This window comes from Sceloporus occidentalis, unplaced genomic scaffold, assembly GCF_023333645.1.
Source record: "Sceloporus occidentalis isolate IW3139 unplaced genomic scaffold, rSceOcc1.0.p SCAF_3, whole genome shotgun sequence".
Classification (NCBI taxonomy): domain Eukaryota; kingdom Metazoa; phylum Chordata; class Lepidosauria; order Squamata; family Phrynosomatidae; genus Sceloporus; species Sceloporus occidentalis.
Window position 1 is genome coordinate 126,861,903 of NW_028316983.1, and position 25,555 is coordinate 126,887,457.

Consider the following 25,555-nt stretch of genomic DNA (forward strand, 5'->3'; position numbering starts at 1 on the left):
TTTAGTAATTTCTTTTGCTTATCTTTGTAATTGTTTCTTTATAGCCTTATAAATGTTCCTTTACAGTCTAAGTTTTCACTGAACCTTTATCTATCTTCTGTATCTTTTAACGCTTCTGGTTATCTGTGACTCCACTAGTCACCAAGCACTGTATCTCCCACAGGATACTATCACAACAATTTAATTAAGAACTTTTCTCGTCTCTATTTCAGGTACCTAAAAACCCTTTCCAACTGCCCCTCACAGCAGCCTAATCTTGCCTCAGTGGCTCTTAACCCTTCAGGGTACAATAAACATCTCCCCTAACATGGATACATAAGCTCACAGTCTCCCTCAGTCTCCTTGGCTGTTAACCCCACAGAGTTCAATAAAACTCTTCCCTAACTAACTTCAAATATGCCTCTGCTTCTCTTTTTATACTCGCTCCTGGGAGTAGCCTCCACCTTTCCTAGCTTAAGTCTTGTTGGCTGTTCCCAACATTGTAATCTGCCTGCGTTCTCTCTACAGCTTGGTCTCACCACAATCATTAATGATAAATCTGGTTTTCTTGAAAAATAAAACCTCTTAGTTTAAGCATGGTTTTAAAAAATACTTGTTCAAGGTAGCATTCATTTCGGTTCTCAGTATGTATGCATATTCGTTTTATTATAAGAAAGGATTAAGAGCAAGAATATTGCAGTGGAATATTCAAGAAAGATTTTCTCAGGAGTCCCTGGATTTTTGTTGGATTTCAGCTCTCAGAAGCCCCAAACAGCAGGGTCATTAGTCAGGTATTCTAGGATTCTTAGTTCAACAACAATGGGAAACCCAAATTTGGGAATCAACAAATTTTCCTAATTTATATACAGTCAACCCTCCTTATCCACAGATGAGAAAGGGGCAGATATCCTCAATCCTCAATCCATGGATTTTTTTATCCACAGATTCAAGCATTCCAAAAAAGTATAAATTTCCAATAGCAAACCTTCACTTTCTATTTTATATAATGGACACCATTTTGCTCTGCCAATATATGTAATGGGATTTGAGCATCCACAGATTTTGTTATGCACGGGGAGTCCTGGAACCAAATCCCAGAGAATAACAAGGGCCTGGTAGAGACTGGATCTATGCACCGGCCTGGGGTTGAAAGTAGGGTTCAGGAGAGCGGAGTGTCCACATGCTCCCAAGCCCTACTCCGTGCCATCTTGGTGTGCCACCATTTCCACAGCACATGCAAGGGTGACATGCTTCATGCACCGCATCCAAATGGTGTGGCGCACAAAGGATGTCACAGCTCCACTCCAGGGCGCTTATGGCACCTCGGCAGCAGCGGAGAAAGGAGCCGCGTTTCACAGCTCCTTTTTCCAGGTGCATCGTTGCCACGCCGTTTGGTTGGGGCAGCCATGATCTAGGGGAGAAAGGGGCGGCCTCTATCTGCCCCTTTCTCCTCATCTGTACAGCCCCAAGGTTCCACTGTACTACAGTTTTAATGTGCCCTTCCAGATTTTATCTGAAACACACACACACACAAACCATTTCTCAATACATTGTAATTAATTACTGCTTTTTGGTGGGTGATACAGTCAGGAAATCAGAAGAAGATTAGGAACGGGAAGGGCTGCTATGAAAGAACTAGACAAAATCCTAAATTGTAAAGATATACAGCTGAACATTAAAGTTAGGATTGTTCAAGCCATTGTATTCCCTATTACCATGTATGGCTGTGAGAGCTAGACAGTGAAGAAAGCAGATAGGAAGAAAATTAATTCATTTGAGATGCAGTGCTGGAGAAGAGTACTGAGGATACTATGGCGCGTTACAGACTGCCGAAAAGCGGCACCCTGCACCCGCCCCTTTCCCCACCGGATCGGGGTCTTAGTGGCTAGAGCGGCAGCCTCTGAGGCCTCGATCCGCCGCTTTCCAGGCCGCGAGGAAGCAGCAAAAGGCCACTTCCCCGCAGCCTGGAAAGGGGTGTCCTTGGGGCTTGAAGCTTTAAGGACACCCCGCGGCAGCGTGGAGGATGAGAAAGGGGCCGCTTGGCCTCTTTCTCCTCTGCATCGCTGGGCACAGCCATCTAAAGGCTGCGCCCAGCGACACAAACCTGGAAGGAGCTTCGAAACGGAGCTCCTTCCGGGGCCGCGGAAAGAGTGCACTATGCGCCCTCGCATGGCCCCACTACATCACAACCGCGCTGCCCCGTTTAGAGGCGGCGCAGTCGTGACGTAGTAATGGCGGCAGCCATGTGGAACGGAAGCTGCCATTTTGTGCGCGCTCTGCGCATCCTAGGGTTGGGGGCGTCCGGAAAGGACGCCCCTTTGTAACCCTAGCACGCGCGGAGCACACACTTTTAGGCCAGTCTGTAACGGGCCTATGAACAGCTAAAAAGACTAGCAAAAGGGTCCTTGAACAGATCAAGCCTGAATTGAGGTTGTCACATTTTAGCCACATAATGAAAAATCATGACTCATTAAAACAGGCAATGCTAGTGGGATAGGTGGAGAGAAATAGAAGGAGAGGAAGGCCACATGCCAGACAGATAGACTCAACCAGAAAAACCATGGGCCTAAGTGTACAGGACCTGAGCAGAGAGGTAGAGGACAGGGGGTCTTGGAGATGTCTCATTCACAGTGTTGCCATGAGTTGAGATCAACTTGAAAGCAGCTAAAACAACAATACAGTATTTGCAACAATAGAGTAGGAAGTGAATAATCTAAATAGTAATAAAAATATTTTTTAAATGCTACTCAGGAACAGTTATTTTGGCTACTTCAAACCAATAATAGTCTTTAATGCAAAGGATGATAGAAAATTACTCTTTCAATGTAGTATGCATATATAACCATTCTATAATAATTTATTCAGCATTACACAAAAATAATTTATACTTTTCTGCTACTGCTGGCCAAGCTCACTGGCATCTTCACAATTAGGAGGAAAAAAAAGCCCAGTTACCTTTGGGGTTTCTTAACCTCACATCAGTCCCAGCAGTGCTACCAAACATGTTTATCTCTTTGGTGCTATGTATTATACAGTCAACATCACACCATCTCTCTCTGTTGCACACACATGTATACACAGTTTTAAGCATTGCTATACAGCTGTGGTTCTTCACCAGTGGTACGTGTACCACTAATGGCACACAGAACTATTCTAGGTGGGGGAGATGTTTATATTTTATAGCAATAAAAATTATTCCCACTAGTTCTAATGTATTCTTTAACAAATTATATACTTTATATTTTACTTTTTGGTAGCAGTAAAATTTATGCAAAAAATATTACTGTGATTTTCCATTGATAATGGAATTATTTTTGTGTGTGTGTATATGCTTACTCTCAACAATACTATTGATTGGATTTATGTCCTTAAAAATTCACATGGATGACCAATATATCACCAGAATGCCAGTAAACTTAACATTCAAAGGAGAGAAAGAATTCCTCTTACTATCACAGTGAGACTTCAGATCCTTCGACAGATTGATTTGTGCAAATAAGACATGAAAGTCTAAAGACTAATGCTATGCATCATAAATTCCAAAAACAGAAAACTATTTGTTACCACTCAACCTTCTGAAATACAGAATTCCTCGGCTACATTCATGAATGCCATCAAATGCACAGAAACAATTTGAGGAACATCAATTAATTGTAATAAATGGAAGAGGGAATGGAAGTTGGCTGAAGCATTCTAAAGAAATATTTTGTGTAAATTATGAGAAACAGGAATATGAAAAATAGTTAGGAAAACTAGGATTATTTATACTATACAGACAGTACACTACGGACAGAAGCCCCCTGCGTTCAACTGGACTTACTCTCAAATGTATATATGATTGCTTTCACAAATGCTATTATTTCTCTACTTCCCCACTGCCAAAAATGACAAAGTGGTGCACACTGAATTAAAACAACCCATGAGACATAGAAACAGATTTTGGGAGCAACACAGGATAAATTTCTGTGGACTCACACAAGTCCTGTGAATGCTTAGATCCATATAAGTAGGCTTCTGCAGATTGCCCTTAAAAGAGCCTCAGTCACAGATCATAGTAACTGTATATGAATATTCCATACCATGATGCCTTATCTGATCGACAGCAGACATTTTATTCCTAAACTGCAAACTGCAATATATAGTTAACTAGAAAGAACTCAAGGAGTATATTTTCCTATTAAGAAATTACTAATCAAGTGCATTCTGTTAAAGACTGAGAAAATTATAAAACATTTATCCTGAAATGTTCCTTGTATTGTATGCTATAATCATTACTCAAATTATAATCATTACTCAAAGATTTTAATAAATAAAAATACTAGTTGAGATATTTACATTAATTTCAGCTACCTTTTTAGTTTATCAGAAGTAATCAAAAATGGGCTTACCGGTAAGATAAAGTAAGAAGCTGTAAATGTCAAACTGGTAATGGTAGGTGAAATGGTGTTACAGCAGGAATAGCAGGTGTTTAGCTATATTATATCTTAATTTTATTTTTAGTTATTTGTTTACTCTATTCTTATTCCACCTAAAGCATAAAACCAACAAAAGCATTAAATTACCGTATTTTCTGGAGTATAAAACGACTGGGCGTATAAGACGACTCCCAACTTTTCTTGTTAAAATACAGAGTTTGGGATATACTCGCAGTATAAGACTACCCCTCTTCCAAATCCAAGGAGGGAGCAGGCTGGTGTCGATCAGAGCTCCCTCACAGCCTCTGTGGAGTCCTGGGAAGGAGGGAGCAGGCCGGTGGCGATCTTGCTGGCCGCGGAGCACCCTCGCAGCCTCTGCAGAGGCCTGGGCCTCCTCGGAGGCCTGGGAAGGAGGGAGCAGGCCAGCAGCGATCGCACTGGCCACAGAGCACCCTCGCAGCCTCTTCAGAGGCCTGGGAAGGAGGGAGCAGGCCAGTGGCGATTGCACTGGCCGTGGAGCTCCCTCGCGGCCTCTGTGGAGGCCTGGGTCTCTGCGGAGGTCTGCACCTCCTCAGAGGCCTGGGAAGGAGGGAGCTACAGTAGAGCCATGTGTCATTAGAGCCACATCAGATACCTGCAAGAACAGGTCTAGCTGTTACACAAGGTTTAACCTTGCAAAAACGCTCCCAGCTGTTGCCCAAACCTGGGTATCCAGATTCATAGCTGAGCTGAGTCTAGGAGTACATTCTAAATTCACCCAGATGACAAAGGTAACCAAGGCCATCTCTATACACTAACCAGGCCTGAAGCCAAACTGAAGTGGAGGTAGGTAATTCCTTTCATTCATGAGCCACTGGACAGCTGGGTATATCCTGCCTATTCTCATAATTCCATAGCATTGAGCCAGGGCAGCTAAAGTGGTGTCAAATCAGATTATTTCTGCAGTGCAGATGCAGTCACAGTTGAAAATGTGGTGATATAACACCGATGGATGAAAGTTACCCAAGACTAATAATCCATTTTACATTATCAGGAATTTAGAAACTGTCATAAAATCCACAATGATCCTTTTAATCTCAAGATAATACCAACAACTAAATTTTCAAGTTCTGGCTCACTGAATAGAAACAAATGGCTGCTGAAAATTCTATAACTTGGCTTTCCTCTTAATGACTATGTCTGTACTAGCTTTTGTTTCCCTTCAATAGCTACTAAATGGCAACACACTACGGAATTTTTAAATTTATCAAGCTTGATATCTCTGGGATCTTTTATGTAATATTGTCAGTCAGTCAGTCAACCTTTATTAGGCATAGAAAACAACATGCGTTTACAATAAATTACAATAAAATTTAAAATAAAATTTACAGAAACTTCAGGGTTGTTGTTCGAATCTGAGCCATAGTCTTGTTGCCTCCACTAGAAAATTGGCCATTAGCCTGGTTATATATGGGTTTCGATCTTCTAATAGAAATTCCACTGTTAACCCAATTAAAGAGATATTCATTTCCACTAACCTTCTTAACAATTTTTCCCTTGGGGTTACATACAGTGGACAAAGCAATACAATGTGATGGAGAACGTCTGGAGCTTGATCACAGTGACATACATGATTCAAAAATGGGGTCTGCTGATATCTACTCCTTGTCACATTTGATGGATGTACATTTAGTCTTGCAAACAAAAAGGCCTTTCTTGACACTGTCTATATTATATTGTCTATAATATCTGTAGTCTTTTGTTATGGATTTTTAAAAACCATAAAATACATAGGTTATCTTTTTTAAAATCAACTGTCTTAAGAGGAAAAGCAGAAGCAGATTCAGTTTGAAATAAGAACACTGTAAAGTTATTCTTCCTCATTACTCAGAAAATTCTGATTATTTAGGTAGAAAAATGAAGAAGTGTTTGACAGTACCTGTTCTTTCCCTTTAGCTTTGCTCTTAGATACTCTGGAAAAAGTAACATCCCGGGCTGGAATTACAGAAATACGATGCAATGGCATATTCATCACACTATCAATATAGAACTGGGCTTCTTACAAAGATGTAATTCCTGATATGAAGTTCATTATCTGCCTTTGTTAGTCCATGCACCTAAAAATAAGTATTAATTTGAAAATTAGAGAAAAATAGTAGAAAACTGAGGAGAAACATACAACTGCATTAGTGTCATAGAACGAGAGTTGGAACTGATACCAAGGGCCATATAGTCCAACCTAAAGTATCATTGGAAGGGTGCCACCTATCTGTTGTTGTGTGTCTTTAAGTTGTTTCTGTCTTATGGTGACCCCATTAAGGGATTTTCCAAGATTTGTTCAGAGGATGTTTGTCTTTGCCTTCCTCTGAAGCTGTGAGAGTGTGATTTGCTAATGTAATCCAGTGGGTTCCCATGGCCAAGTGGGGATTCAAACCTGGTCTCCAATATTAAAACCACTACTGTATCTTCTGGCGTATAAGATGACCCCCAACTTTTCTTGTTAAAATATGGAGTTTGGGATATACTCACCGTATAAGACTACACCTCTTCCAAATCCAAGGAGCAGGCCGGCAGCGATCACGCCTGCTGCGAAGCTTCCTCACGGCCTCTGTGGAGGCCGGGGAAGAAGGGAGCAGGCCAGCAGCAACTGCGCCGGCCACGGAGCTCCCTCATGGCCTCTGCAGAGGCCTGAGCCTCCTCAGAGGCCTGGGAAGGAGGGAGAAGGCCAGCGGCGATCGCACCGGCTGCGGACCTCCCTTGCGGCCTCTGTGGAGGCCTGGGAAGGAGGGAGCAGTCCGGTCGCGATCGCACTGGCCGCGGAGCTCCCTCGCGGCCTCTGTGGACGCCTGGGCCTGGGAAGGCAGGAGCAGGCCGGGCTTAACCCGGCATATAAGATGACCCCCAACTTTGGAGAAGATTTTAATGAGTTAAAAAGTCATTTTATACACCAGAAAATACGGTATATCATGCTGGATCTTGACCATCTATACTCTGTATTTAAAATATGCATACTTACTACAGTCAGGAGATTGGAATTTCCTTACTTGTGATTTGATTTATGCCTTAATCTCTGGAGCAGCAGAAAACAAACTTGTTCCATCTTCAATATGACATCCCTTCTCAGATTTAATCTTCTCTCAGCTCTCTAGGTTGTTTTTCATAAGGCTTGATTTCCAGACTTACTATCATCTGAGCTGACCTCCTCTGGACACATCACAACTTGTCACTGTACTTCCTGAGCTATGGTGCTCAGAACAGGCCACAGTATTTCAGGCTGACCAAAGCAAATATGTGGCACTATTACTTCCTTGATCTCAGCAATATTTATAGAAAATATTTGTGAGCACTAGTGATGGCATAAATACCCTAAAGGCATCAGATACTGTCTGATCTTAGAAACTATGGTACTAAACAGACCAGGAGCTTCAGCTGGCTTCAGGGTGGCGTGGGGGCATGGCCTTCAGATGACACATGCCCTGACGCCACCCCCAAGTTGGTGTCACACCACTCGCCTGACCAGATGGCAGTCAGCATTGCGGCGCTCCGGTGTTCACATGTCACAGAAGCACCTAAAAGCCAGCGCCGCGGCAGAAAAGCTGCCCTTTTTCTGTGGCAAAAAGGAGAAGTATTTTGCCACTTCTTTTTGGGCAGGAAAAATGTTGGATTGGGGCCACAGTGTGTGGTTGCCGAGGTCCTGATCCGGCACTCAAAAGGGCCATCTGTACTGGCCCTAAGTAGGATCAGCTCTGGTTAGTACTTGGATGGGAGATCACCAACAAATATTAGATGCTGTGGTCTATATTTCAGAGGAAGGAACTGACAAAGTCCACCTTTGAGTATTCCTTGCCTAAGAAAATCCTATAAAATTAATTGGGTCACTATAAGTTGACAGACGACTTAAAGACCATTACATTAGTGGTGGGCAAATGGAACCTGTATCAAAATGTTGATGACTACAGTGCTACTGTTTTTAAGCTAGTCCTCTCTCAACGTCTTAGTTCCCCTCTCTCATATCCACAGCACATACTGAGTCCCCACTAGACTGTTATGGATAACCCCCTTCAAAGGACCAGTAAAGAATGGAATTTTCTCCAGCCTACAGATATCTCCCTATTTGATATGGATGTTCTGTTCTGTTCTTCCTAACCTTCAAACGTTTACTCCCAGAACTGAGTTCAGTATTAGTATATAAAGTAGGACAGTGTTAACAATAAGGAAGGCCCATATTGAGCAAGCATTTCCAAGCCAATACATGCAGTTTGGGTATTCCAAACAAGTAATTACAATAGCAATACTTTGGCTGAATTGTGAAGTCTAAGCCTTTCTGAAGAATTTGGAAGCTATGTACATATGCAGGAAATGCTTATAGTATAGAGATAAGAAATGAGGCAGCATTTAACAAAATGCACCAGGATGAGAATTAGTGTAGAACTTAAAGAACATGCCTTGGCCAAGTTACACTCTTTCAGCCTCAGAAGAAAGTAAAAGGACCAGATGTTCTCTGAACAAATCTTGCCAAGAAAAACCCACGATAGGCGCGCTTTAGGATCGTCATAGTTGGAAACAACCTGAAGGCATACAAGAACAACAAAATCACAGAAGTCACTCCTACTTTAGTGTTAGTGATTCATATCTAACCTCATCAAATTGTTTGGTATAGAGCCCGTACAGACAGGCCAAAATACAGCTGCTTCGGGTCACTTTGGAGGTATGTTGTTTAAATTATGCATGCCTCCTAAGAGTCCGGATGCTGCGCCAAAGTAGGGTTGCCATAATTGTCCACTTTTACCAGGGACAAAATGTGGAACAAATTCAAGACCAAACTGTAGGACAACTGCAGGACAAAACTCAGCCCAAAATGTAGGACATTGAAGAAAAATGGTGGACCTTAAATGTCCTACATTTTGAGCTGAGTTTTGTCCTGCAGTTGCCCTACAGTTTGGTCTTGAATTTGTCCTACATTTTGTCCCTGGTAAAAGTGGACAATTATGGCAGCCCTACGCCAAAGCCATGCTCCAGTCCTAAATGGGTCTTAGAAGAGACAAAGCCTTAACTCTCCCTATAAGCCAAGATGACTAAACTGAGGCTGACATACTTTGGATACGTTGTGAGAAGGCAGGATTCACTAGAAAAGCCAAAACACTAGGGAAGGTGAAAGGCAGTAGAAAGAGAGGAAGTCTGCACACCAGGTGGATAGATTTAATCAAGGATGCTACAGCCCTGGATCTGCAGAAACTGAGCAGAGCAGCTCAAGACAGGCTGTCTTGGAGGTGTCTCATTCATGGGATCACCATGAGTCGAGGTAAACTTGAGGGCAGTTAACAACAACAATGCAGGCACTTCCTGCCTACGTAGTACACTGCTTTCCATTTTCTCATAAATATTTTTCACACAGGTGCAATTATCCACATCACTCACCAAACTGGGACATAGATCAATCTATATATGAGTAACTAGAGAGCGAGGATTTTAGCATATCACACCAACACAAGATGGAATGAATATCATCTTTTTTAGAGATGGGTAAACTGAGGTTAAGAAATGTGTAATTAGCCAAGGCCAGTCATGGAAGAGTTCAGCCACAGAAAAATCTCCTTGGTCTTGTTAGTCAGAAACTCTTGGCAATCCTCTGCTAACCAGCCAGAGATCTATCAGAAAACTTCAAACTACATTCTGTCCACTGGCAGAAAATTGGCCTCTGGACCCAATGCAGTTGCCCTTCTCTGTCTTAAAGTAACCAGGAAGTTGGCAAATTGTTTGAGTTTATTAACTTAATGTAATAAAGAGCAGTTGTCAGTTAAAGAAAAGTTAATGAGTAGGCAAACAGTCTTAGACTTGTCCAACCTATACTTCTGGAGTCACTTTCTCAGCTTCCGTCCAGCTTCAACTGACATTGACACGGAAACAATAAAAAACAAAACACCTGGATATCATGCATTAAACTAGCTGTTAGAATTAATCTAGGTTCCCTTTTTTACTTACATATTATCATGTCCACCTAAATAGGCAAGTCCTTCACCTCAACAGATTTTGAAAATGAACATGACACCCCACTTAACCTACACATTATGTGGGAATTCCTCCAATTCATATTCCACCATTCTATTTTGATAGAATAACTAATCAGAGCACTTGTTTCAGGATGAGGAACCTGCCAAGTATCAATGAACAGCCAGAAGTTTAATCTGTCAGGCTAAGGGTTTATTATCAAACAATTAAGGTGATATATGAAAAGCTAATGAGTACATAGAGAAACAAAGGATGGGCTATGGATTCATGATTCTTTTATGTGTGTTTATGCTTGCATTTGTAGATTGTGTGCATGTACAGAAGAACTTACCTGTCATCATGGCAGCCAACCAAGCCTGGCTACATGTAGGTTGCCAACAATAATTTGATTCCAAATGTTATGGGGAAACCCTCACATTTAAGATGGGAAAAACCAGGTCCTGTTGCAAACCTTGGAAGAAATAGAAAACAAATGAACTTTAAAATTCTTTCCTAACCTCCAGTCTGAACATCACCTCCCACCATCAACAGCATGGAAGGTAAACTGAAATGGCTGAGTTTTCTTGTACAGTCAGCCCACCCCATACACGGGCTTCACATACACGGATTTGAGGTCACGTGGACGGGAAGCCCCATTTAGATGAATGGTGTGCGCGCTTTGCCATGCACGGAAGCATACCCCATTCATTTACCGTAAATGGGGCTTGAGCATGCACAGAATTCACTTTATGCTGGGGGGGGGGGGACGAGCAGATCCTCCGCATAAAGCAAGGGCCCACTATAGTTTGAATCTATTACTCACGAGTCTTGTTCTCTGGAGCAGCAAAAATAAGCTTGTTCCATCCTTAAAATGACATCTCTTCAAATATTTAAACAGGGATATCATACCACCTCTTAACCATCTCATTGTGGACAAAGTTAGAAAACTCTTTCCATGTTACATTGATAACATTAAATAATATGTTTTATGAGTCATCACCTACAATGCAGATGGTACAAGCCAGGCACATTCACTGGGAACTAGCACCAAGGCAAAGGCTAACTGCAGTGTAACCCATAATGTTGCACTAGCCTCGTGATGACGAACCTATGGCACGTGTGCCACAGGTGGCACGCGATGCCATTTTGCCAGGCACGGGGCGAGGGAGAAGGCGGAACGGGCACACACGTGCCCGTTCCGCCTCTCCCTGCCATTTTCGGGCCTTCCGCTGTCTCTCTGAGAGAGCGGGAAGCCAGAAAATGGCGCCTGGGAGGAGATAGAGGCGCTTGCGTCTGGCTCCTCCTCCCAGCCCTCTTCCCCTCGGCTTCCCTTTCCTCTGCGTGAAAGGGCTCCATGGAGCCCTTTTGCGCAGAGGAAAGGGCCAAAGAAAAGGGGACTGGGATGCATGCCCAGCCCCCTTCCCCTTGGCTTCTCCTTCCCCCACTCACCCTCTCAGACCCACAGCTGCGCTGCCATGGGTTTGGGAAGGCGAGGAGGGAAGGAGAAACAGCCCCATGCTGGCGTCTCCTTTCCTCCGCTCGCCCTCTCAGACCCACAGCTGCGCTGCCATGGGTTTGAGAAGGCGAGGAGGGAAGGAGAAACAGCCCCGTGCCGGCGTCTCCTTTCCTCCGCTCGCCCTCTCAGACCCACGGCTGCACTGCCATGGGTTTAGGAAGGCGAGAAGGGAAGGAGAAGGGGCCCCAGCTGGAGGCCAGGGAAAGGATGGGGGGAGAAGCCCTGCCCCTGGAGAGCAGAAAGCCCTGCCTCCTGGCACACAGTCCCTGCCCCAGGGTGTAAGCCCCGCCCCCGGCACGCAAACCAAGGTTAGCCATCACTGCCTATCAGTCAAAAACCCACAGTAAGAAAGTAACAGACAGTGAAGTGATAGATGATAGATGGAAGAGAAGGCTTTATCTTGAATGTTGTCCATGTTTGTATGCTATACAGCCGCCCCTCTAATTCTGCGGACTTGAGATCTGCGAACTTGGAAATTCATGGAGGGGCGACTGCCATTAACGGCAATGGGGCATGTGCCTATGGCATGTGCCCCACATGCACGTGCCCCATTCAATCCTATGGGGCTTGAATATGTACGATATTTGGAACTTGAGGAGGGGTCCGGAACAGATCTCCCGCGAGTTCCAAGGACCAACTGTATATTGTTTTGTGAGAAAGAAGACTTTCAATGAAATGTGGAAGGTACAAATCAAGTGGAGAAGAAAAAAGTTCTACTCAAGTCCTAATAGCTTATAGTGAGTAATTTAGAGCAGGGAATGTGTGAGAGTTGTGGCTGAGAAATAAATGTTCTGAGGTTTTAAAACTTCCCTCTCTTTACCATATGGGTAAAAGGGGGAGGGGAAGAAATGTATTTATTTATTTAAGTGTATGTGGTTCTGGCCTCTTTGGATAAAGCTTCCCAAGGTGATTAACAAGAGAAAATAAAGCTGTTTAGTAAAGAAATATTTTAAGACAAATTAATTAAGAGTTAAAACAGTAGTAAATAAAACCATCTATTAAGTGTCAAACAAATAAAAATGGTTTGGAAATCTACTTTAAGCCTCCATTGATGAGACCACATCAACTTCTTCACAGAGAGAATTCAAATGATGAGCCATAACATAAAAGTTCCTGTTCTTGGTAGCTTCTAGAATCCACAACACACTGAATGAGTTAAGCACTTAAATCCAGCAAGAAAAAGGTGAGGCTATGCCTTGTTGAGTTAGAATGGCAATATGACGTGGTTATACCATCATTACTGGGGGAAAAGAAATCATCACAAATAATGATTTATTTGTAATTAGTTATTTCCAAACTCCAAGTCAAAAATCAGGTGGGTCATACATTATTTAACTCAGGCATAAGATTTCTCATCTTCAGATTGCCTACTGCTACCCTCTACAGTGATGTAGTTTCAAGGGGTCACTCTCTACACCTCAAAGCTCCTGCTCAGTGAAAGCCCCCTGAAGGTACTCTTTCCATTCTCAGATCTTCCACTCTCATTTGCAAATACCGCTCCTCAATATTTCCAACAGCTGTTCCTTAGAGACAAAAAGGGCTGTGTTTCAAAGCATCCAGCAGGGGACTCTTCTTCCTTCGGTTTGTTCTTCATTGCCTGGTTACACATATCCCTTTGGGGAGTGTTGAAGTGGTAAACTTTTTGAATGAAATCAGTTATCAAGATCTACTTCAATCTGGGTTCAGGACTGTATCTGGGAATAGCCTTTCCTATTGGAGATGATCTCAGGGGCTTAGGGTGCATTTTACAGGCTTTGTTTCTTGGACTGGGCTTTCTTGGCCATGGTGGTCCTGACACTGACAGTCTTGAGGTTAAACTATTGCAATGTGCTTAATGTGACCATGCCCCATAGATAGAGCAATCTCTGGGTGGGGAAATCAGGCAGCAGCATTTTGCCTATTACTATAAAACCCAGGTGTGAGCATTTGACGGTAACATAAAAACAAATTGGGGCCAAGTTACACAAGAGGCCAAATATTTCCTTGTATTAGTGGTGTTTTAGTATGTTAACTTTTAAAATTGTGTTTTAATCTTTTTTATTATTATCATGTCTTAGCTTCTTATTTCAGCTATCTTGGATCCCAGATTGGGAGAAAGGCAGGTTATTAAATAAATAAATAATGCCCATTTGGTCCTTGAATTTAGCTATAGATACCCTTCTGGAAATGCCACATGCTCTTGACACCCACACAAGAAACAATAAAGGTAGTTAGTTTTCTCTCCAGATGTTCTGACCATTGTTACTTTAGATATCTGCAGACATTTGGCTACTTTTACAAGTTATCCTGGTGAAGTTCAGCCTATCTTGTATTTTACAGATAATGTGCATAACAAATTGATTATATATACTGTTTTATACTGTTGTGTACTACTCCAAAACCTTAAATGTAAATGGTTTATATATATTTAAACCAAAGCCCCAGTTAATAATTCTTTTCTACACATTTTTGCTATACAGTTGGCCCTTTAAGCTCACAGGTTTTGGATCTACAAATTCCAATATCCAGAGATTGTCACATCCCATATTATTAAATGGCAGCAACGTAAACTCAGATACAGTGAAGAATGTGTGTTCATGTTGCTGCCATTAAATTAATATGGGAGGCGATCACTTGTGTTTTTTCACATCTGTGGGGAGATCTGTAACTAAACCCCTGTGGAGCCAAAGGGCCAACTGTAACTGGAGTGCACTTACTTAACATTGTCCTTTGTTCAAAAAAGGCATTCAATTGTATACGTTTCAAAGCCATTACAGAAAGGATGCTTTCGCGGATATGTTTCATTTGGAGTGATCCAAGATTATGAGGTTTAAGCTTCCACTTCCTTATTTGTAACTGTCATTGAGGTAATTATGCATTATAAAAAACATATGTATTGTACAGAAATGGTAGTTTTAACTGGAGAGGGTCTTTTTTTTTTTTATCCCAGCCTGGAGGTTCAGGATATGTGTATATTAACTTTTCTTCGTTTACTGAGAGTACTCTGTTCCAAACTTTCATGCAAATAAAGAACTAAAAATTAGCAACCAACTTCAGTATTTATATGCTTCAGAGCATTACATCTCAACAGAAAAAAGACATGTGTGGGCTATGGTTTGTGAGCTCTATTACTTAACAAGCTTTTTTAAAAAAATAAAAATACACCGTTAGTGCCTTTTGGAAGGGAAGAGATACTGGCCCACAAAATTCACTGAAATATAAATAATTAACCAACTGATTCTGATTCTAGACCAAAATGAGTTCATTTTCCTATCCCACACTGCCAAGATGCATAGCTGTTAACTGTTCCTTTTTTTAAAAAAAGTTTATAAAATGGGTAAGTAATTTTCTAAATTTATGTTAATATTTTTCATTACTGGCTGTATCAGCAATGGTAACAGAAAATCTGGCTACATGTCCAGCAATCCAAGTTGTTAGTAACACAACAGTTTTCAACTTGTCACATCTGAAAAGGCACCCCACCTATCTCTCAATTGTTTAACCCATCCTGCCCAATACTAATGCAAGCAACAAACAAGCATGGATTAACTCACAGGAGGATTCCTCTAGCAATACACTAAGGTCGAAAACACACTGTAGAAACAATCCAGTTTGATATCGCTTTAACTGCTCTGGCTCAGTGCTAGGGAATCCTGGGAACTATAGTTTATTGAGTTCTCTGACAGAAAAGGCTAAATGTCTCACAAAACTACAGTTCCCAGAATTCCCTAGCACTGCACCAGGACAGTTAAAGTTGTCTCAAACCAGATTATTTCTGCAGTGTGTTTTGGACTTAATTCTTAGATGCTTCATTAGGCAATACAAGACCAGGATAAATCTCCACATCTGAATTTTGGCCTGAAAGACCAAAGAAAAAAGTGGGCGCATGGAGGGTAAGCTGTAAGCAATCACAATCTGTGACATTGCACAACATTATTGCTGAAAATGGGACACCTCAGCTAAAGCTCAGATTCCAATTTCCTATCTTTGTAGAAATTGACACAAAATGAAAATGCCTAAACACTGATCCCAAATTGACAGATTTTTGATCAATGAATATTTATCTAACGGCTAGCTATATCTGTATAATCTGGGATCATTTAGAAATAATATTTCAGGAAGGAAAATGCATCTAAATAGATGTAGCCTACACATGGGGAAATGGAAATATTTTAGGTTTAGGAAACAAACAGGTTTAGTCTTGGGGACCTATTCCATAGTCCTTTCCCCTGAACAGGTAATCAGTTGCAAGAAATAACTGTGAAAACACACTCCCTCAAATTCTGCAAACAATAAGCAGTAAATTCTGGAACAGATAACAAGACAATTACTGCCATTTGAGAATTTTATAATACTAAGTGAAACTAAAATTAGTGGAATGACTTTTACACTATATAAATTTTTGATCTCAGTTACTTTTTATAATACTGTAATCTAGAAACTAAATTAATCTGGGAAAAATAGTGGGGTACAACCATTCCTGATTTGACTTGGAAAATCTGGGGTTACAAGATCATTGGGACTATTTCTTTTTTAATATGTAAATTAGTCTTTTTATCTTAATTATTTGATTGTGTATTTATGTTTCATGTCACAAGAAACTGCATATAATTGGAAGGTTTAAATGCCCTGTCACTTTCCCAGTGGATAGATAAGAGTTTGGAACATCTTGCTAGATCGAAAAATTAAGTGAAAAAATAGGGGCTACTAGAGATAACCAAGACCATTCCATATTCTCCATGATATGATCCAAGTTTATTAGTTATTTTATTCAAATGAAAATGCCAGTTCTCTCTCCGCTTTTCTTACATGTTAATTTTGGGAAAGATGTTCTATCATAGTATTTGTCAGCTAGGGATTTTTTAGCTGATTAGTCAGGAAATACAATATTGATACATCTCATTATACTGGAACCCAGATGCATCGTTCATTGGTAATGTTTCTTTTTGTAAAAACTTTAAAATACTTTTAAAAAGAAAAAAAAGATACAGAGTGCATCTTTCTTAGTACTAGATAACTATTCTAACAATTATATTTACCAAAGCAGAGGTTAAAATATCATCTATGTATTTGTATATACATTTTATTCAGAAATTTACTGGGGACATTTCTCTGTAAGGGAGAGGGGTTTTCCATGTCAGGTCTCATTTTTTTCCACTAAGAGCATAACTAGCAGCAGTTATAATTCATGCAATCCTAAACATGGTAGTGATTTTTTGTTGCTGTTGTGCTTTCAAGTCATCTCCAACTTATGGCGACCCTAAGGTGAACCTATCTCGGGGTTTTCTTGGCAAGTTTTTTTCAGAGGGGTTTGCCACTGCCATCCTCTAAGACTGAGAGTGTGACTTGCCCAAGGTCACCCAATGGGGTTCCATGGCCAAGCCAGGATTCAAACCCTGGTTTCCAGAATCATAATCCAATGCTCAAACCATTACACTACACTGGCTCTTGGTAGTGATATTATACTATAGATATTAGTAGAAAGGCTGCATATATTAATACAGTTGGCACTCGTTATCCACGGATTTTTTTATCCATGGATTCAAGCATCCATGGCTTGAAAATATTCAAAAAATATATAAATATAAATAGCAAACCTTGATTTTCTATTTTATATAAGGGATGACATTTTGCTCTGCCATTATATTTAATGGGACTTGCTCATCCACGGATTTTGTTATCCATGGGGGATCCTGGAACCAAACCCCAGCTGATAAGAAGGCCCCACTGTAGAAATATCTGTTTCTTTACCACTGTTGAAAAAGTTCCAACTAGAAGAACAGGTTGCTTACCTGTAACTGGTTCTTTGAGTGGTCACCTGTGCCCTCACACAATTAGGTCTTGCACCTGCACAGAGCCACAACATGGAAAGTTCAAGAGCTGAGTCGTTTTTGGTAGTAATCCCGCCCTCTCAGGTGTACACCTATACTTTGTGCCAAAAGCTACTTCTTCTTTAGTTCCACCATTTGTCAAGTGAGGACAGACCTGCAGAAAGATTAAGAGAGGAGGGTGGGCTGTTTGAGGGCACAGATGACTACTCAAAGAAGCAGTTACATATAGCCAACCTGCTTGTTGTGGTCTCTGCAGCTCACACAACTGACTAGCAAGCTTACCACAGGGAAAGAGTCAGGTCTAAGTTAGCTGACGATAGCAGAGGGGACTGCCCTTGCAAGTGAAGCCATCATCCACATAGAGCAAATGAAGCATTAGACCTCACTCTACAGTCAGCCTGCAATTATGCATGAAGATAAGAGGACTATGACCATGTTGCAGTATGGCATACATCTGGTAATGAGTCTCTTGAGCCATGTGTAAGAGGTAGCTTTAACTCTGGTAGAATGGGAACAAGGACAAAGAGTTAGGGGTGAAACAGATTGTTAGGGGTGAAGAACAGAAGTGCCTTCCACTGAAATAGCTGGTAACTAGTCATACATGTTTGACAGTTGGCTAACTGACTGGATAATGCTGCAGGAGAATAAATCTTTGACCGAGGAGAGCCAAACGGTGGCCCTCTCAATCAGAGCGGCGGGGGGGGGGGGGGAGGAAGCAACTTCTTCATAGTTTCTGACTGGAAGGCTTCCACAATAATTGAATTTGCAGCTAGATTGTAAACAGAAATCTGGCACTTTCTTGCTGGTAAAAAGGCAAAGTTTTCCATTTTAATATGACTATCAAATCGTACTCATCTCCATTACTTAAGCCAAGGGATCCAGTGTTGTCAAAGACAACTATGGGGTCATGTGGCCAGCACGACTATATGGAACGCTGTTACCTTCCCACATGCTTTTGAACTGCCAGGTTGGCAGAAGCTGGGATTAGTGATGGGAGCTCACTCTGTCTTGCGGCTCTTGAGTCTCAAACTGCCGATCTGCCGACCTTTCCATCGTCATTGTCAGCGGCTTAACCGCTGAGCAACCATGTCCCTTTTCTTGCTGAACTCTGTATAAATTCTCCACTGATGAAGCCAGAAATGGTATACCAAAGGCTTGGACCAAAACTGTTTTATCATGTCCAGGCAGGAGGGGAAGCATGACTAGAGTAGAATTCTGAGCATCCACCATTTGGAACACTGGGTCAAGAGGTTGTGCAGGCTGGGACAAGAGGTTTAGCATGAGAGATCTGGCCATGTGTAGAATGAGAAGTGCATATGGGCAGAGAGCATCTGATGGCAATACTGATGTATTGTCAACAACTTCCTCTGTAGGAGAGGACGAGAACAGAGAGGGATACTCATGTACAGATGCATTAGAGTCACAATTATCTGTAGAGGAGCCTGAGCAAACTTAAGTAACTACAGCAGATGTGGAATCTACAGGAGGCACTGGAGCTGATACTGATGGAGCCAAGGCTGATGAAACAGGCTGTACAGCAATGGAGGGAAGTCTTGAAGTGCATCAGTTAAAGGTACTGCATGTCCTGAAGCTGTAAACACCGGAGGAATTGATTGTTGCAGTGGCCTTGAGACAGTGGCAGCTGATTCAGAACAATGGCTGCAGTGACAAGGCCTGGTGATTGGTGTCATGTTCAATCAGGTAAGTGATATTGGTGGACAATTTCCTTGTGGTAGACATAATGTTTGGGAGATGAATATCAGTGTCCTCTCTGTTCATTCCAGAATCAGTGGCAGGTAAGCCCTATAATACATTTGAGATCTGCCATAGTAAAGCTCCTCTTCCCTGTGATGGAATCAGTTTCTAGGGCCCAGTGAAATGTAGGCATGCAGTTGGATCTTAAAGAGAAAAGATATACAATTAAGCACCAAAGTCAGAATCACCCAAGCCATGGTATTCCCCATCTTTATATGAGAGCTAGACAGTGAAGAAAGTGGATTTAAAAAAACATATTTGAGATGTGGTGCTAGAAAAGAGTGCTGAGGATACCGTGGACAGCCAAAAAGATAAAGAAATGGGTCATTGAAAAGATCCAAGTCTGAACTCTCCCTAAAAGCCAAGATGATTAATTTGTGCCTGTCGTACTTTGGCTGCATCATGAGAAGGCATGAATCTTTAGAAAAGACATTAATGCTAGGAATGGTAGAGGATAGTAGAAAGAGATGAAGACCACACATCAGATGGCTAGACTCAATTAGGAAGTTGACAGGCATGAATCTACAAGACTTAAGTAGAGCGGTGGAAGAGAGAGGGTCTTGGAGATGGCTCATCCACAGAGACATCATGAATCAAGATCGGCGTGAGGGCAGTTAACAACCACAAAGCTGGAGTGCTGAATGCAAGTACTCAGACCCAGGAGATAGAGATCATCACCATGGTGGACATGAGCAGTTCGTGGGGGGTGTCCATTTCGCAATGTGGGATGACAATGCTCTCGCATTACATAGCAACTTGAGCATGTCGGTCTGCTGAAGTGTGGTCAGTGTCAGTGTGAGCAGCAGTCTCCTGGACCACTCTTTGCACTAACTGGTCCCAGTAAGAATAAAAATGGATGGTAGCAAGGCCAAGGAATTGAGTGGGTGTGGCAGTCTGCGCTGGGATCAACGTCAGAGATGTAGCAATAGAGGTAGGTGCAATCACAGTTGCTGAGGTTTTAGACTTCTCTTTATCCTTGGCCTTCACCTTCTTCCTGGGTTCCACTTCTATATCTGAAGTGATCTGCCTTAGAGCCTTATCCAGTTTTTACCATATGAGAATGGATCTTCCAGAAGCAGGTGGGTTTAGCAGAGTTTTCCTCCTAGCTGTCTGCACCAATTATGGTTCTGATGGATCCTCAGACTCCAATATAACCATTGGTACCAAGAGCAGTATCAACATAACATAGGTTTTGGATGATGACCATATGGTTCCACTGACTCTGCCAAGACTCATGGATGGAGTCTTATAGATTGAAACCAAAGCCCTACACGAAGGTTTATTATTCGCTGCTAAACCAGCCACTTTGAGCAACTCTTCCCAGAGGTGAAGCCAGAGCTGAAAAACACAATTTCTGAAGCTCTCTATAAGATAAGAGTAGGCTTTGGTGCTAAGTACTGCTCAGCTCTCAAAATTTCTATGTTGTGGTGCAGGACCCCAATTGTGTGAGGGCACAGATGACCACAAAATGTTGGTTAAGTGGTAAATACCTATAGCTAGTACAGAAATTGAATAGGTATCATTTTGTCATGTACTGGATACTAAGGGGCTAAAAAGACCGGAACTAAATGCTGGCATCGAACTGGAGTGGGGGCATGGCAACAACACACCCTGACTCCTTCCCAATGCTGGTGTCACACTGCCCACCTGACCACACAGCAGGTGGCATCACACTCCTTCATTGGCACAGCGTTTAGACAAGCTGTACTGAAGAACTGGTGAAAACCCACCGCCGCCACAGCAAGGATGGCTTTTCGCCACTTTAAGGAAGAGCAGCATTTTGCTAGCCCTTTTTGGGCCAGCAAAGAGAAGGATCGGGGCTGTAGCATGCAGTTGTCGCAGTCCCAATCTGAAAGAGGCAACAGATTGCTGCTTCTTTCAGGCTGTCTGTACAGACTCTTAGATACCTTTAACAGGATAATAACTTACACTGCAGTATGTGCGCTTTTAAAAGTTACACATTCCTTCCACAGGCTGGACATAACTTAAATGAGTACTGCCGAAAGAGATATAGGGCATAGACAGCAAAAACGGCTACGTATGCTTACTCTTTCAGCCAATAGGGAAAAAATATTGCGAACTAATTAAAAGCCATGCCTTATTTATGCCATTTATATCTTGCTTTGTGTTTCAGGTCTCTAACACTGCTTAGATAAAATTCAAATAGTGAATAAAACAGTACAATATTAATGCATACCAATGATCTCATTTTATTATCACAGTAAAAAATGCTGGGCCAGAAGAGGAAATGAAGCATGATCCTAGCCATGACTATGCAAAACTAAGCCTCCTTAATTTTCATGAAGCTAGCACTTGGAATCCCATTTTGAAAATAGAATCATAGAATTATATAGTTGGAAGAGATCGCAAGGGCCATCCAGTCCAAACCCCTGCCATGCAGGAAATCTCAATCAAAGCATCCTGACAGATGGCCATCCGGCCTCTGTTTAAAGACCTCTAAGGAAGGAGACTCCACTACACTCTGAGAGAGTTTGTTCCACTGTCAAACAGCGCTTACTCCCAGGAAGTTCCTCCTAATGTTGAGGTGAAATCTCTTTTTCTGGAGCTTGCATCTATTGTTCCGGGTCCTAGTCTCTAGGCAGCAGAAAACAAGTTAGCTCCCTCCTCAATAAGACATCTAACAACCATTAGCTTTCTTTTTCAGTGTTTTTTGGCTAACGCCTCCCTCTCAACCTTTTTAGTTCTTTGAAATAAAATACACATTGGGAGGCAAGTGGAGGTAGAAATGTCCCCTCACACTCCATGGGTAACATTCAATATAAAAACCAGGACTTTCTCTAAGCATCACATAAACTAGTGGAGTTTTTAGAGATTGAAACTGAGACAGCACAGTTCACGGAAGAGAAAAAAGGTCTATAAAAAGCAATAGATCTTGTCACACAATTCTTTCAGCTCATAAGTTTTTCTTATTTCATCTCCTTCCTTGCTCAAGTGTCAAAGAATAAAAACCAAATAATTATTAGTAAAATTGCAGAATCATAGAGGTGGAAGAGACCACAAGGGCCATTCAGTCCAACCTCCTGCCATGCAAGGAACACACGATCAAAGCACCCCCGACAGATGGCCATCCAGCCTCTCTTTAAAAAGTCATACATCTGCTGGTTTCCCATCTACAGATCCACCTGATGAATATGGGGATAATGGGTACACGTGCACTGGAATTGGAAGTTCTAATTTTAAATGCTAACCATATTGTTACTGTTAACTGACATCAACGTCAACTTAGGGTGACCCTATGACTGACACTGAATATATTAGAAACATAGAGTTGGAACTGAACAAAGGCCATCCAATCCAACCCCCTGCCATGCAGGGAGACACTCCTGACAGATGGCCATCCAGCCCATTTAAAAGCCTTCAAAGGAGACTCCACCATGTGTCAAAGGCAGTGTATTCCACTGTCAAACAGCTCCTATCATCAAGATGCTGTTCCTATTATTTAGTTTGAATCACTTTTCTTATAGTTTGAACTCATTGCCCCATGTCTTAGTCTCTGGAGCAGAAGAAAACAGCTTGCTTCATCCTCAACATGATATCACTTAAATATTTAAACAAGGCTATCATGTCACCTCCCTAAGTCACTCCTCACAGGGCTTGATGGTTTCCAGACCCTTCACCATTTTTGTCGCCCTCTTCTGGACACACTCCAGTTTGTCAACATCCTTTTTAAATTGTGATGCCCAGAACTGGACACAGTAGTCCAAGTGAGGCCTGACCAAAGCAGAACAGAACGGCACGATTACTTCCCTCGACCTAAACACTATACTTCTATACATGCAGCCTAGAACTGCGCTGATTTTTCTAACTGTCCCACTACACTGTTGACTCATTTTCAGGCTGTGATCCACTGAGACTTCTAGACACCTTTCACATATATTGTTGTCAAGCCAGGTGCCCCCCCATCCTATATCTGTACATTTCATTTTTTTCTGCCTAAGTGTAATATCTTCCATGTTTTACTGTCAAAATTCATTTCGTTATCATTGGCCCAGCTCTATCATCATCATCATCATCATCATCATCATCATCATCATCATGTTTATTTATACCCCACCTTCCTCCTGTCCTCTGGGTTATTAGATACCCCTTCTAATTTAGTGGCATCTGCAATTTTGATAAGAATGCCGTTTATTCCATTGAGAAAGATGTTGAATATCATTGGGCCCTGGACAGAACCCTGTGGCACCTCAACGGTCATTTATCTCTAGGATGAAAAAGAGCCATTGTTGAGCACCCTTTGGGTTCGGCCAGTCAACCAATTACAAATCCACCTAAAAGTTGCCTTGTGTAGCCCACATTTTACCAGCTTGTTTGCAAGAATATCATGGGGGACCTTGTTGGAGGCCTTACTGAAATTGAGTTATGCTATATCTACAGCATTCCCTTTGTCTACCAAGCTGGTAATTTTATCAAAAAAGGAGACCAGATTTGTCTGGCATGACTTATTTCTCTGAAACCCATGTTGACTTTTAGTGATTATGGGATTGCCTTCTAGATGTTCACAGACTCTCTGTTTAATGATCTGCTCTAGAATCTTTCCTGGTATTGAAGTCAAACTAACTGGATGATAATTGTTGGGATCCTCTTTTTTTCCCTTTTTGAAGATGGGGACAACGTTTGCCCTCCTCCAGTCTGCTGGGACTTCTCCTGTTCTCCAGAAATTCCCTTGGTACAATACTAGCAATAGCAATAGCAAGTACATCTCTATACCGCTTATCAGTGCACTGAAGCACTCCCTAAGCCATTTACAATGTGTAAGCCTATTGCCCTTAACAAGTTGGGTACCCATTTTTGCCACCTCGACCTCATCTTACCAAAAATGTTGGTACAGCAGTGCCCTATTGGGAGATTTATTTGTGGAGCTTTCCCACCCATCCTAAACACCAAACCCAACCATAGCCACACTCTCTCAAACATTGGGTTGACCCTTTCACTAACCGCATCTTATTATTATTTCTTTATTTTATTTAGAATACACTTGTCCATATTCGCTAGGGTTAGGGACACAAGACCTCCATGAATATGGAAAAACGCCATGTTTTTACCTGACAGGGCACCTCTCTAGGAATCTCTAGGTCCTCCAGTGCAAATCTGTGGTCAACGTCCGACACACTGACCATAGAACTGTGCTGAGAGGAACTACAAAGGCCTACAAAAGCGTTCTCTCTAGGTCTTTCAGTGTAACTTTTAGTTAAAGCTGACCACAGAGTTACACTGGAGGAGCTACAAAGGCCTAGTGGAGTGTTCTCTCTAGGAATCTCTAGGCCCTTCAGTGCAACTTCTAGTTAATGTTGGCCACAGAGTTGCACTGGAGGACCTAGATATTCCTAGAGAGGACATGTTTATCAAACCCATGAATAATCAAAGCCGCAGATACCAAAGCCGCAAATACAGTAATAAAAATAATAATACATTTTATTTATATTTCCAGCCTCTCTCTGTGGATAGAGGTGGGATTAAAACAAAAAGTAACAAATATGGAGGGACGAGTGTATTTATAACCCCGCTCTTCAGCCAAAAGGCTCTCAGGGCGGCTTACAAACTATTATTAAAGTTGTGAAGTTGAAGGCTTTTATGTCTGGCATCCATAGTGTTTTTGTGGGTTTTTCGGGCTCCGTGGCCACATTCTAGAAGAGTTTATCCCTGACGTTTCGCCAGCATCTGTGGCTGGCATCTTCAGAGAACTATCAGTATTATTAAAGTGTATTAATACAGTGCTGTAAAGTTCGTGTAGCCCTTTACATTTAGTAAACAGCAAAGAAAAGTAAAGACCTGCCAGACAAACGGGCGCAGAATCTCACCTATGGCACTCGGGCGCTCTTTGTCGTTTTCAACGAAACTTCCATCCCTCCGAAAAGCCTGGCGATAAGGTCACTCCTCCGACGAAGGCGCTGGAAAAGAAACCAAAGACCAGTGATGCCAATTTCAGGGGGAATTAATTGATTTCTTTCCTGGGGATTTTGACTGAATAATAATAATAATAATAATAATAAATATTGGGGATTCCCAGGAATCTTCAAGGCTTTGTTGGCAAGACTGCAAAGGACTAGAGCTGCCCCTTGTTGCTTTCCTAACCCCTAACCTCTCTCCCC

At 41.9% G+C, this 25,555-nt stretch overlaps 1 protein-coding gene across 4 annotated transcripts in view; it reads right to left on the minus strand.

The window, feature by feature from the left end:
• The window catches only part of LOC149316735 (uncharacterized), a 63,146-nt gene that overhangs the window by 36,871 nt on the left and 720 nt on the right, over positions 1-25,555 (minus strand). For 2 of the 4 annotated variants that reach the window (XM_089516138.1, XM_089516135.1), the window contains exons 2-6: positions 25,265-25,354; positions 17,649-17,841; positions 10,714-10,833; positions 8,819-8,941; positions 6,313-6,490 (exon numbers count right to left, since the gene is read on the minus strand). In XM_089516138.1, coding sequence (XP_089372264.1) covers positions 6,313-6,405 — 93 coding nt within the window. In that variant the 5' untranslated portion in view covers positions 6,406-6,490; positions 8,819-8,941; positions 10,714-10,833; positions 17,649-17,841; positions 25,265-25,354. The remainder of the gene's footprint in view (positions 1-6,312; positions 6,491-8,818; positions 8,942-10,713; positions 10,834-17,648; positions 17,842-25,264; positions 25,355-25,555) is intronic. The other 2 variants (XM_089516137.1, XM_089516136.1) reach the window with 2 other exon arrangements.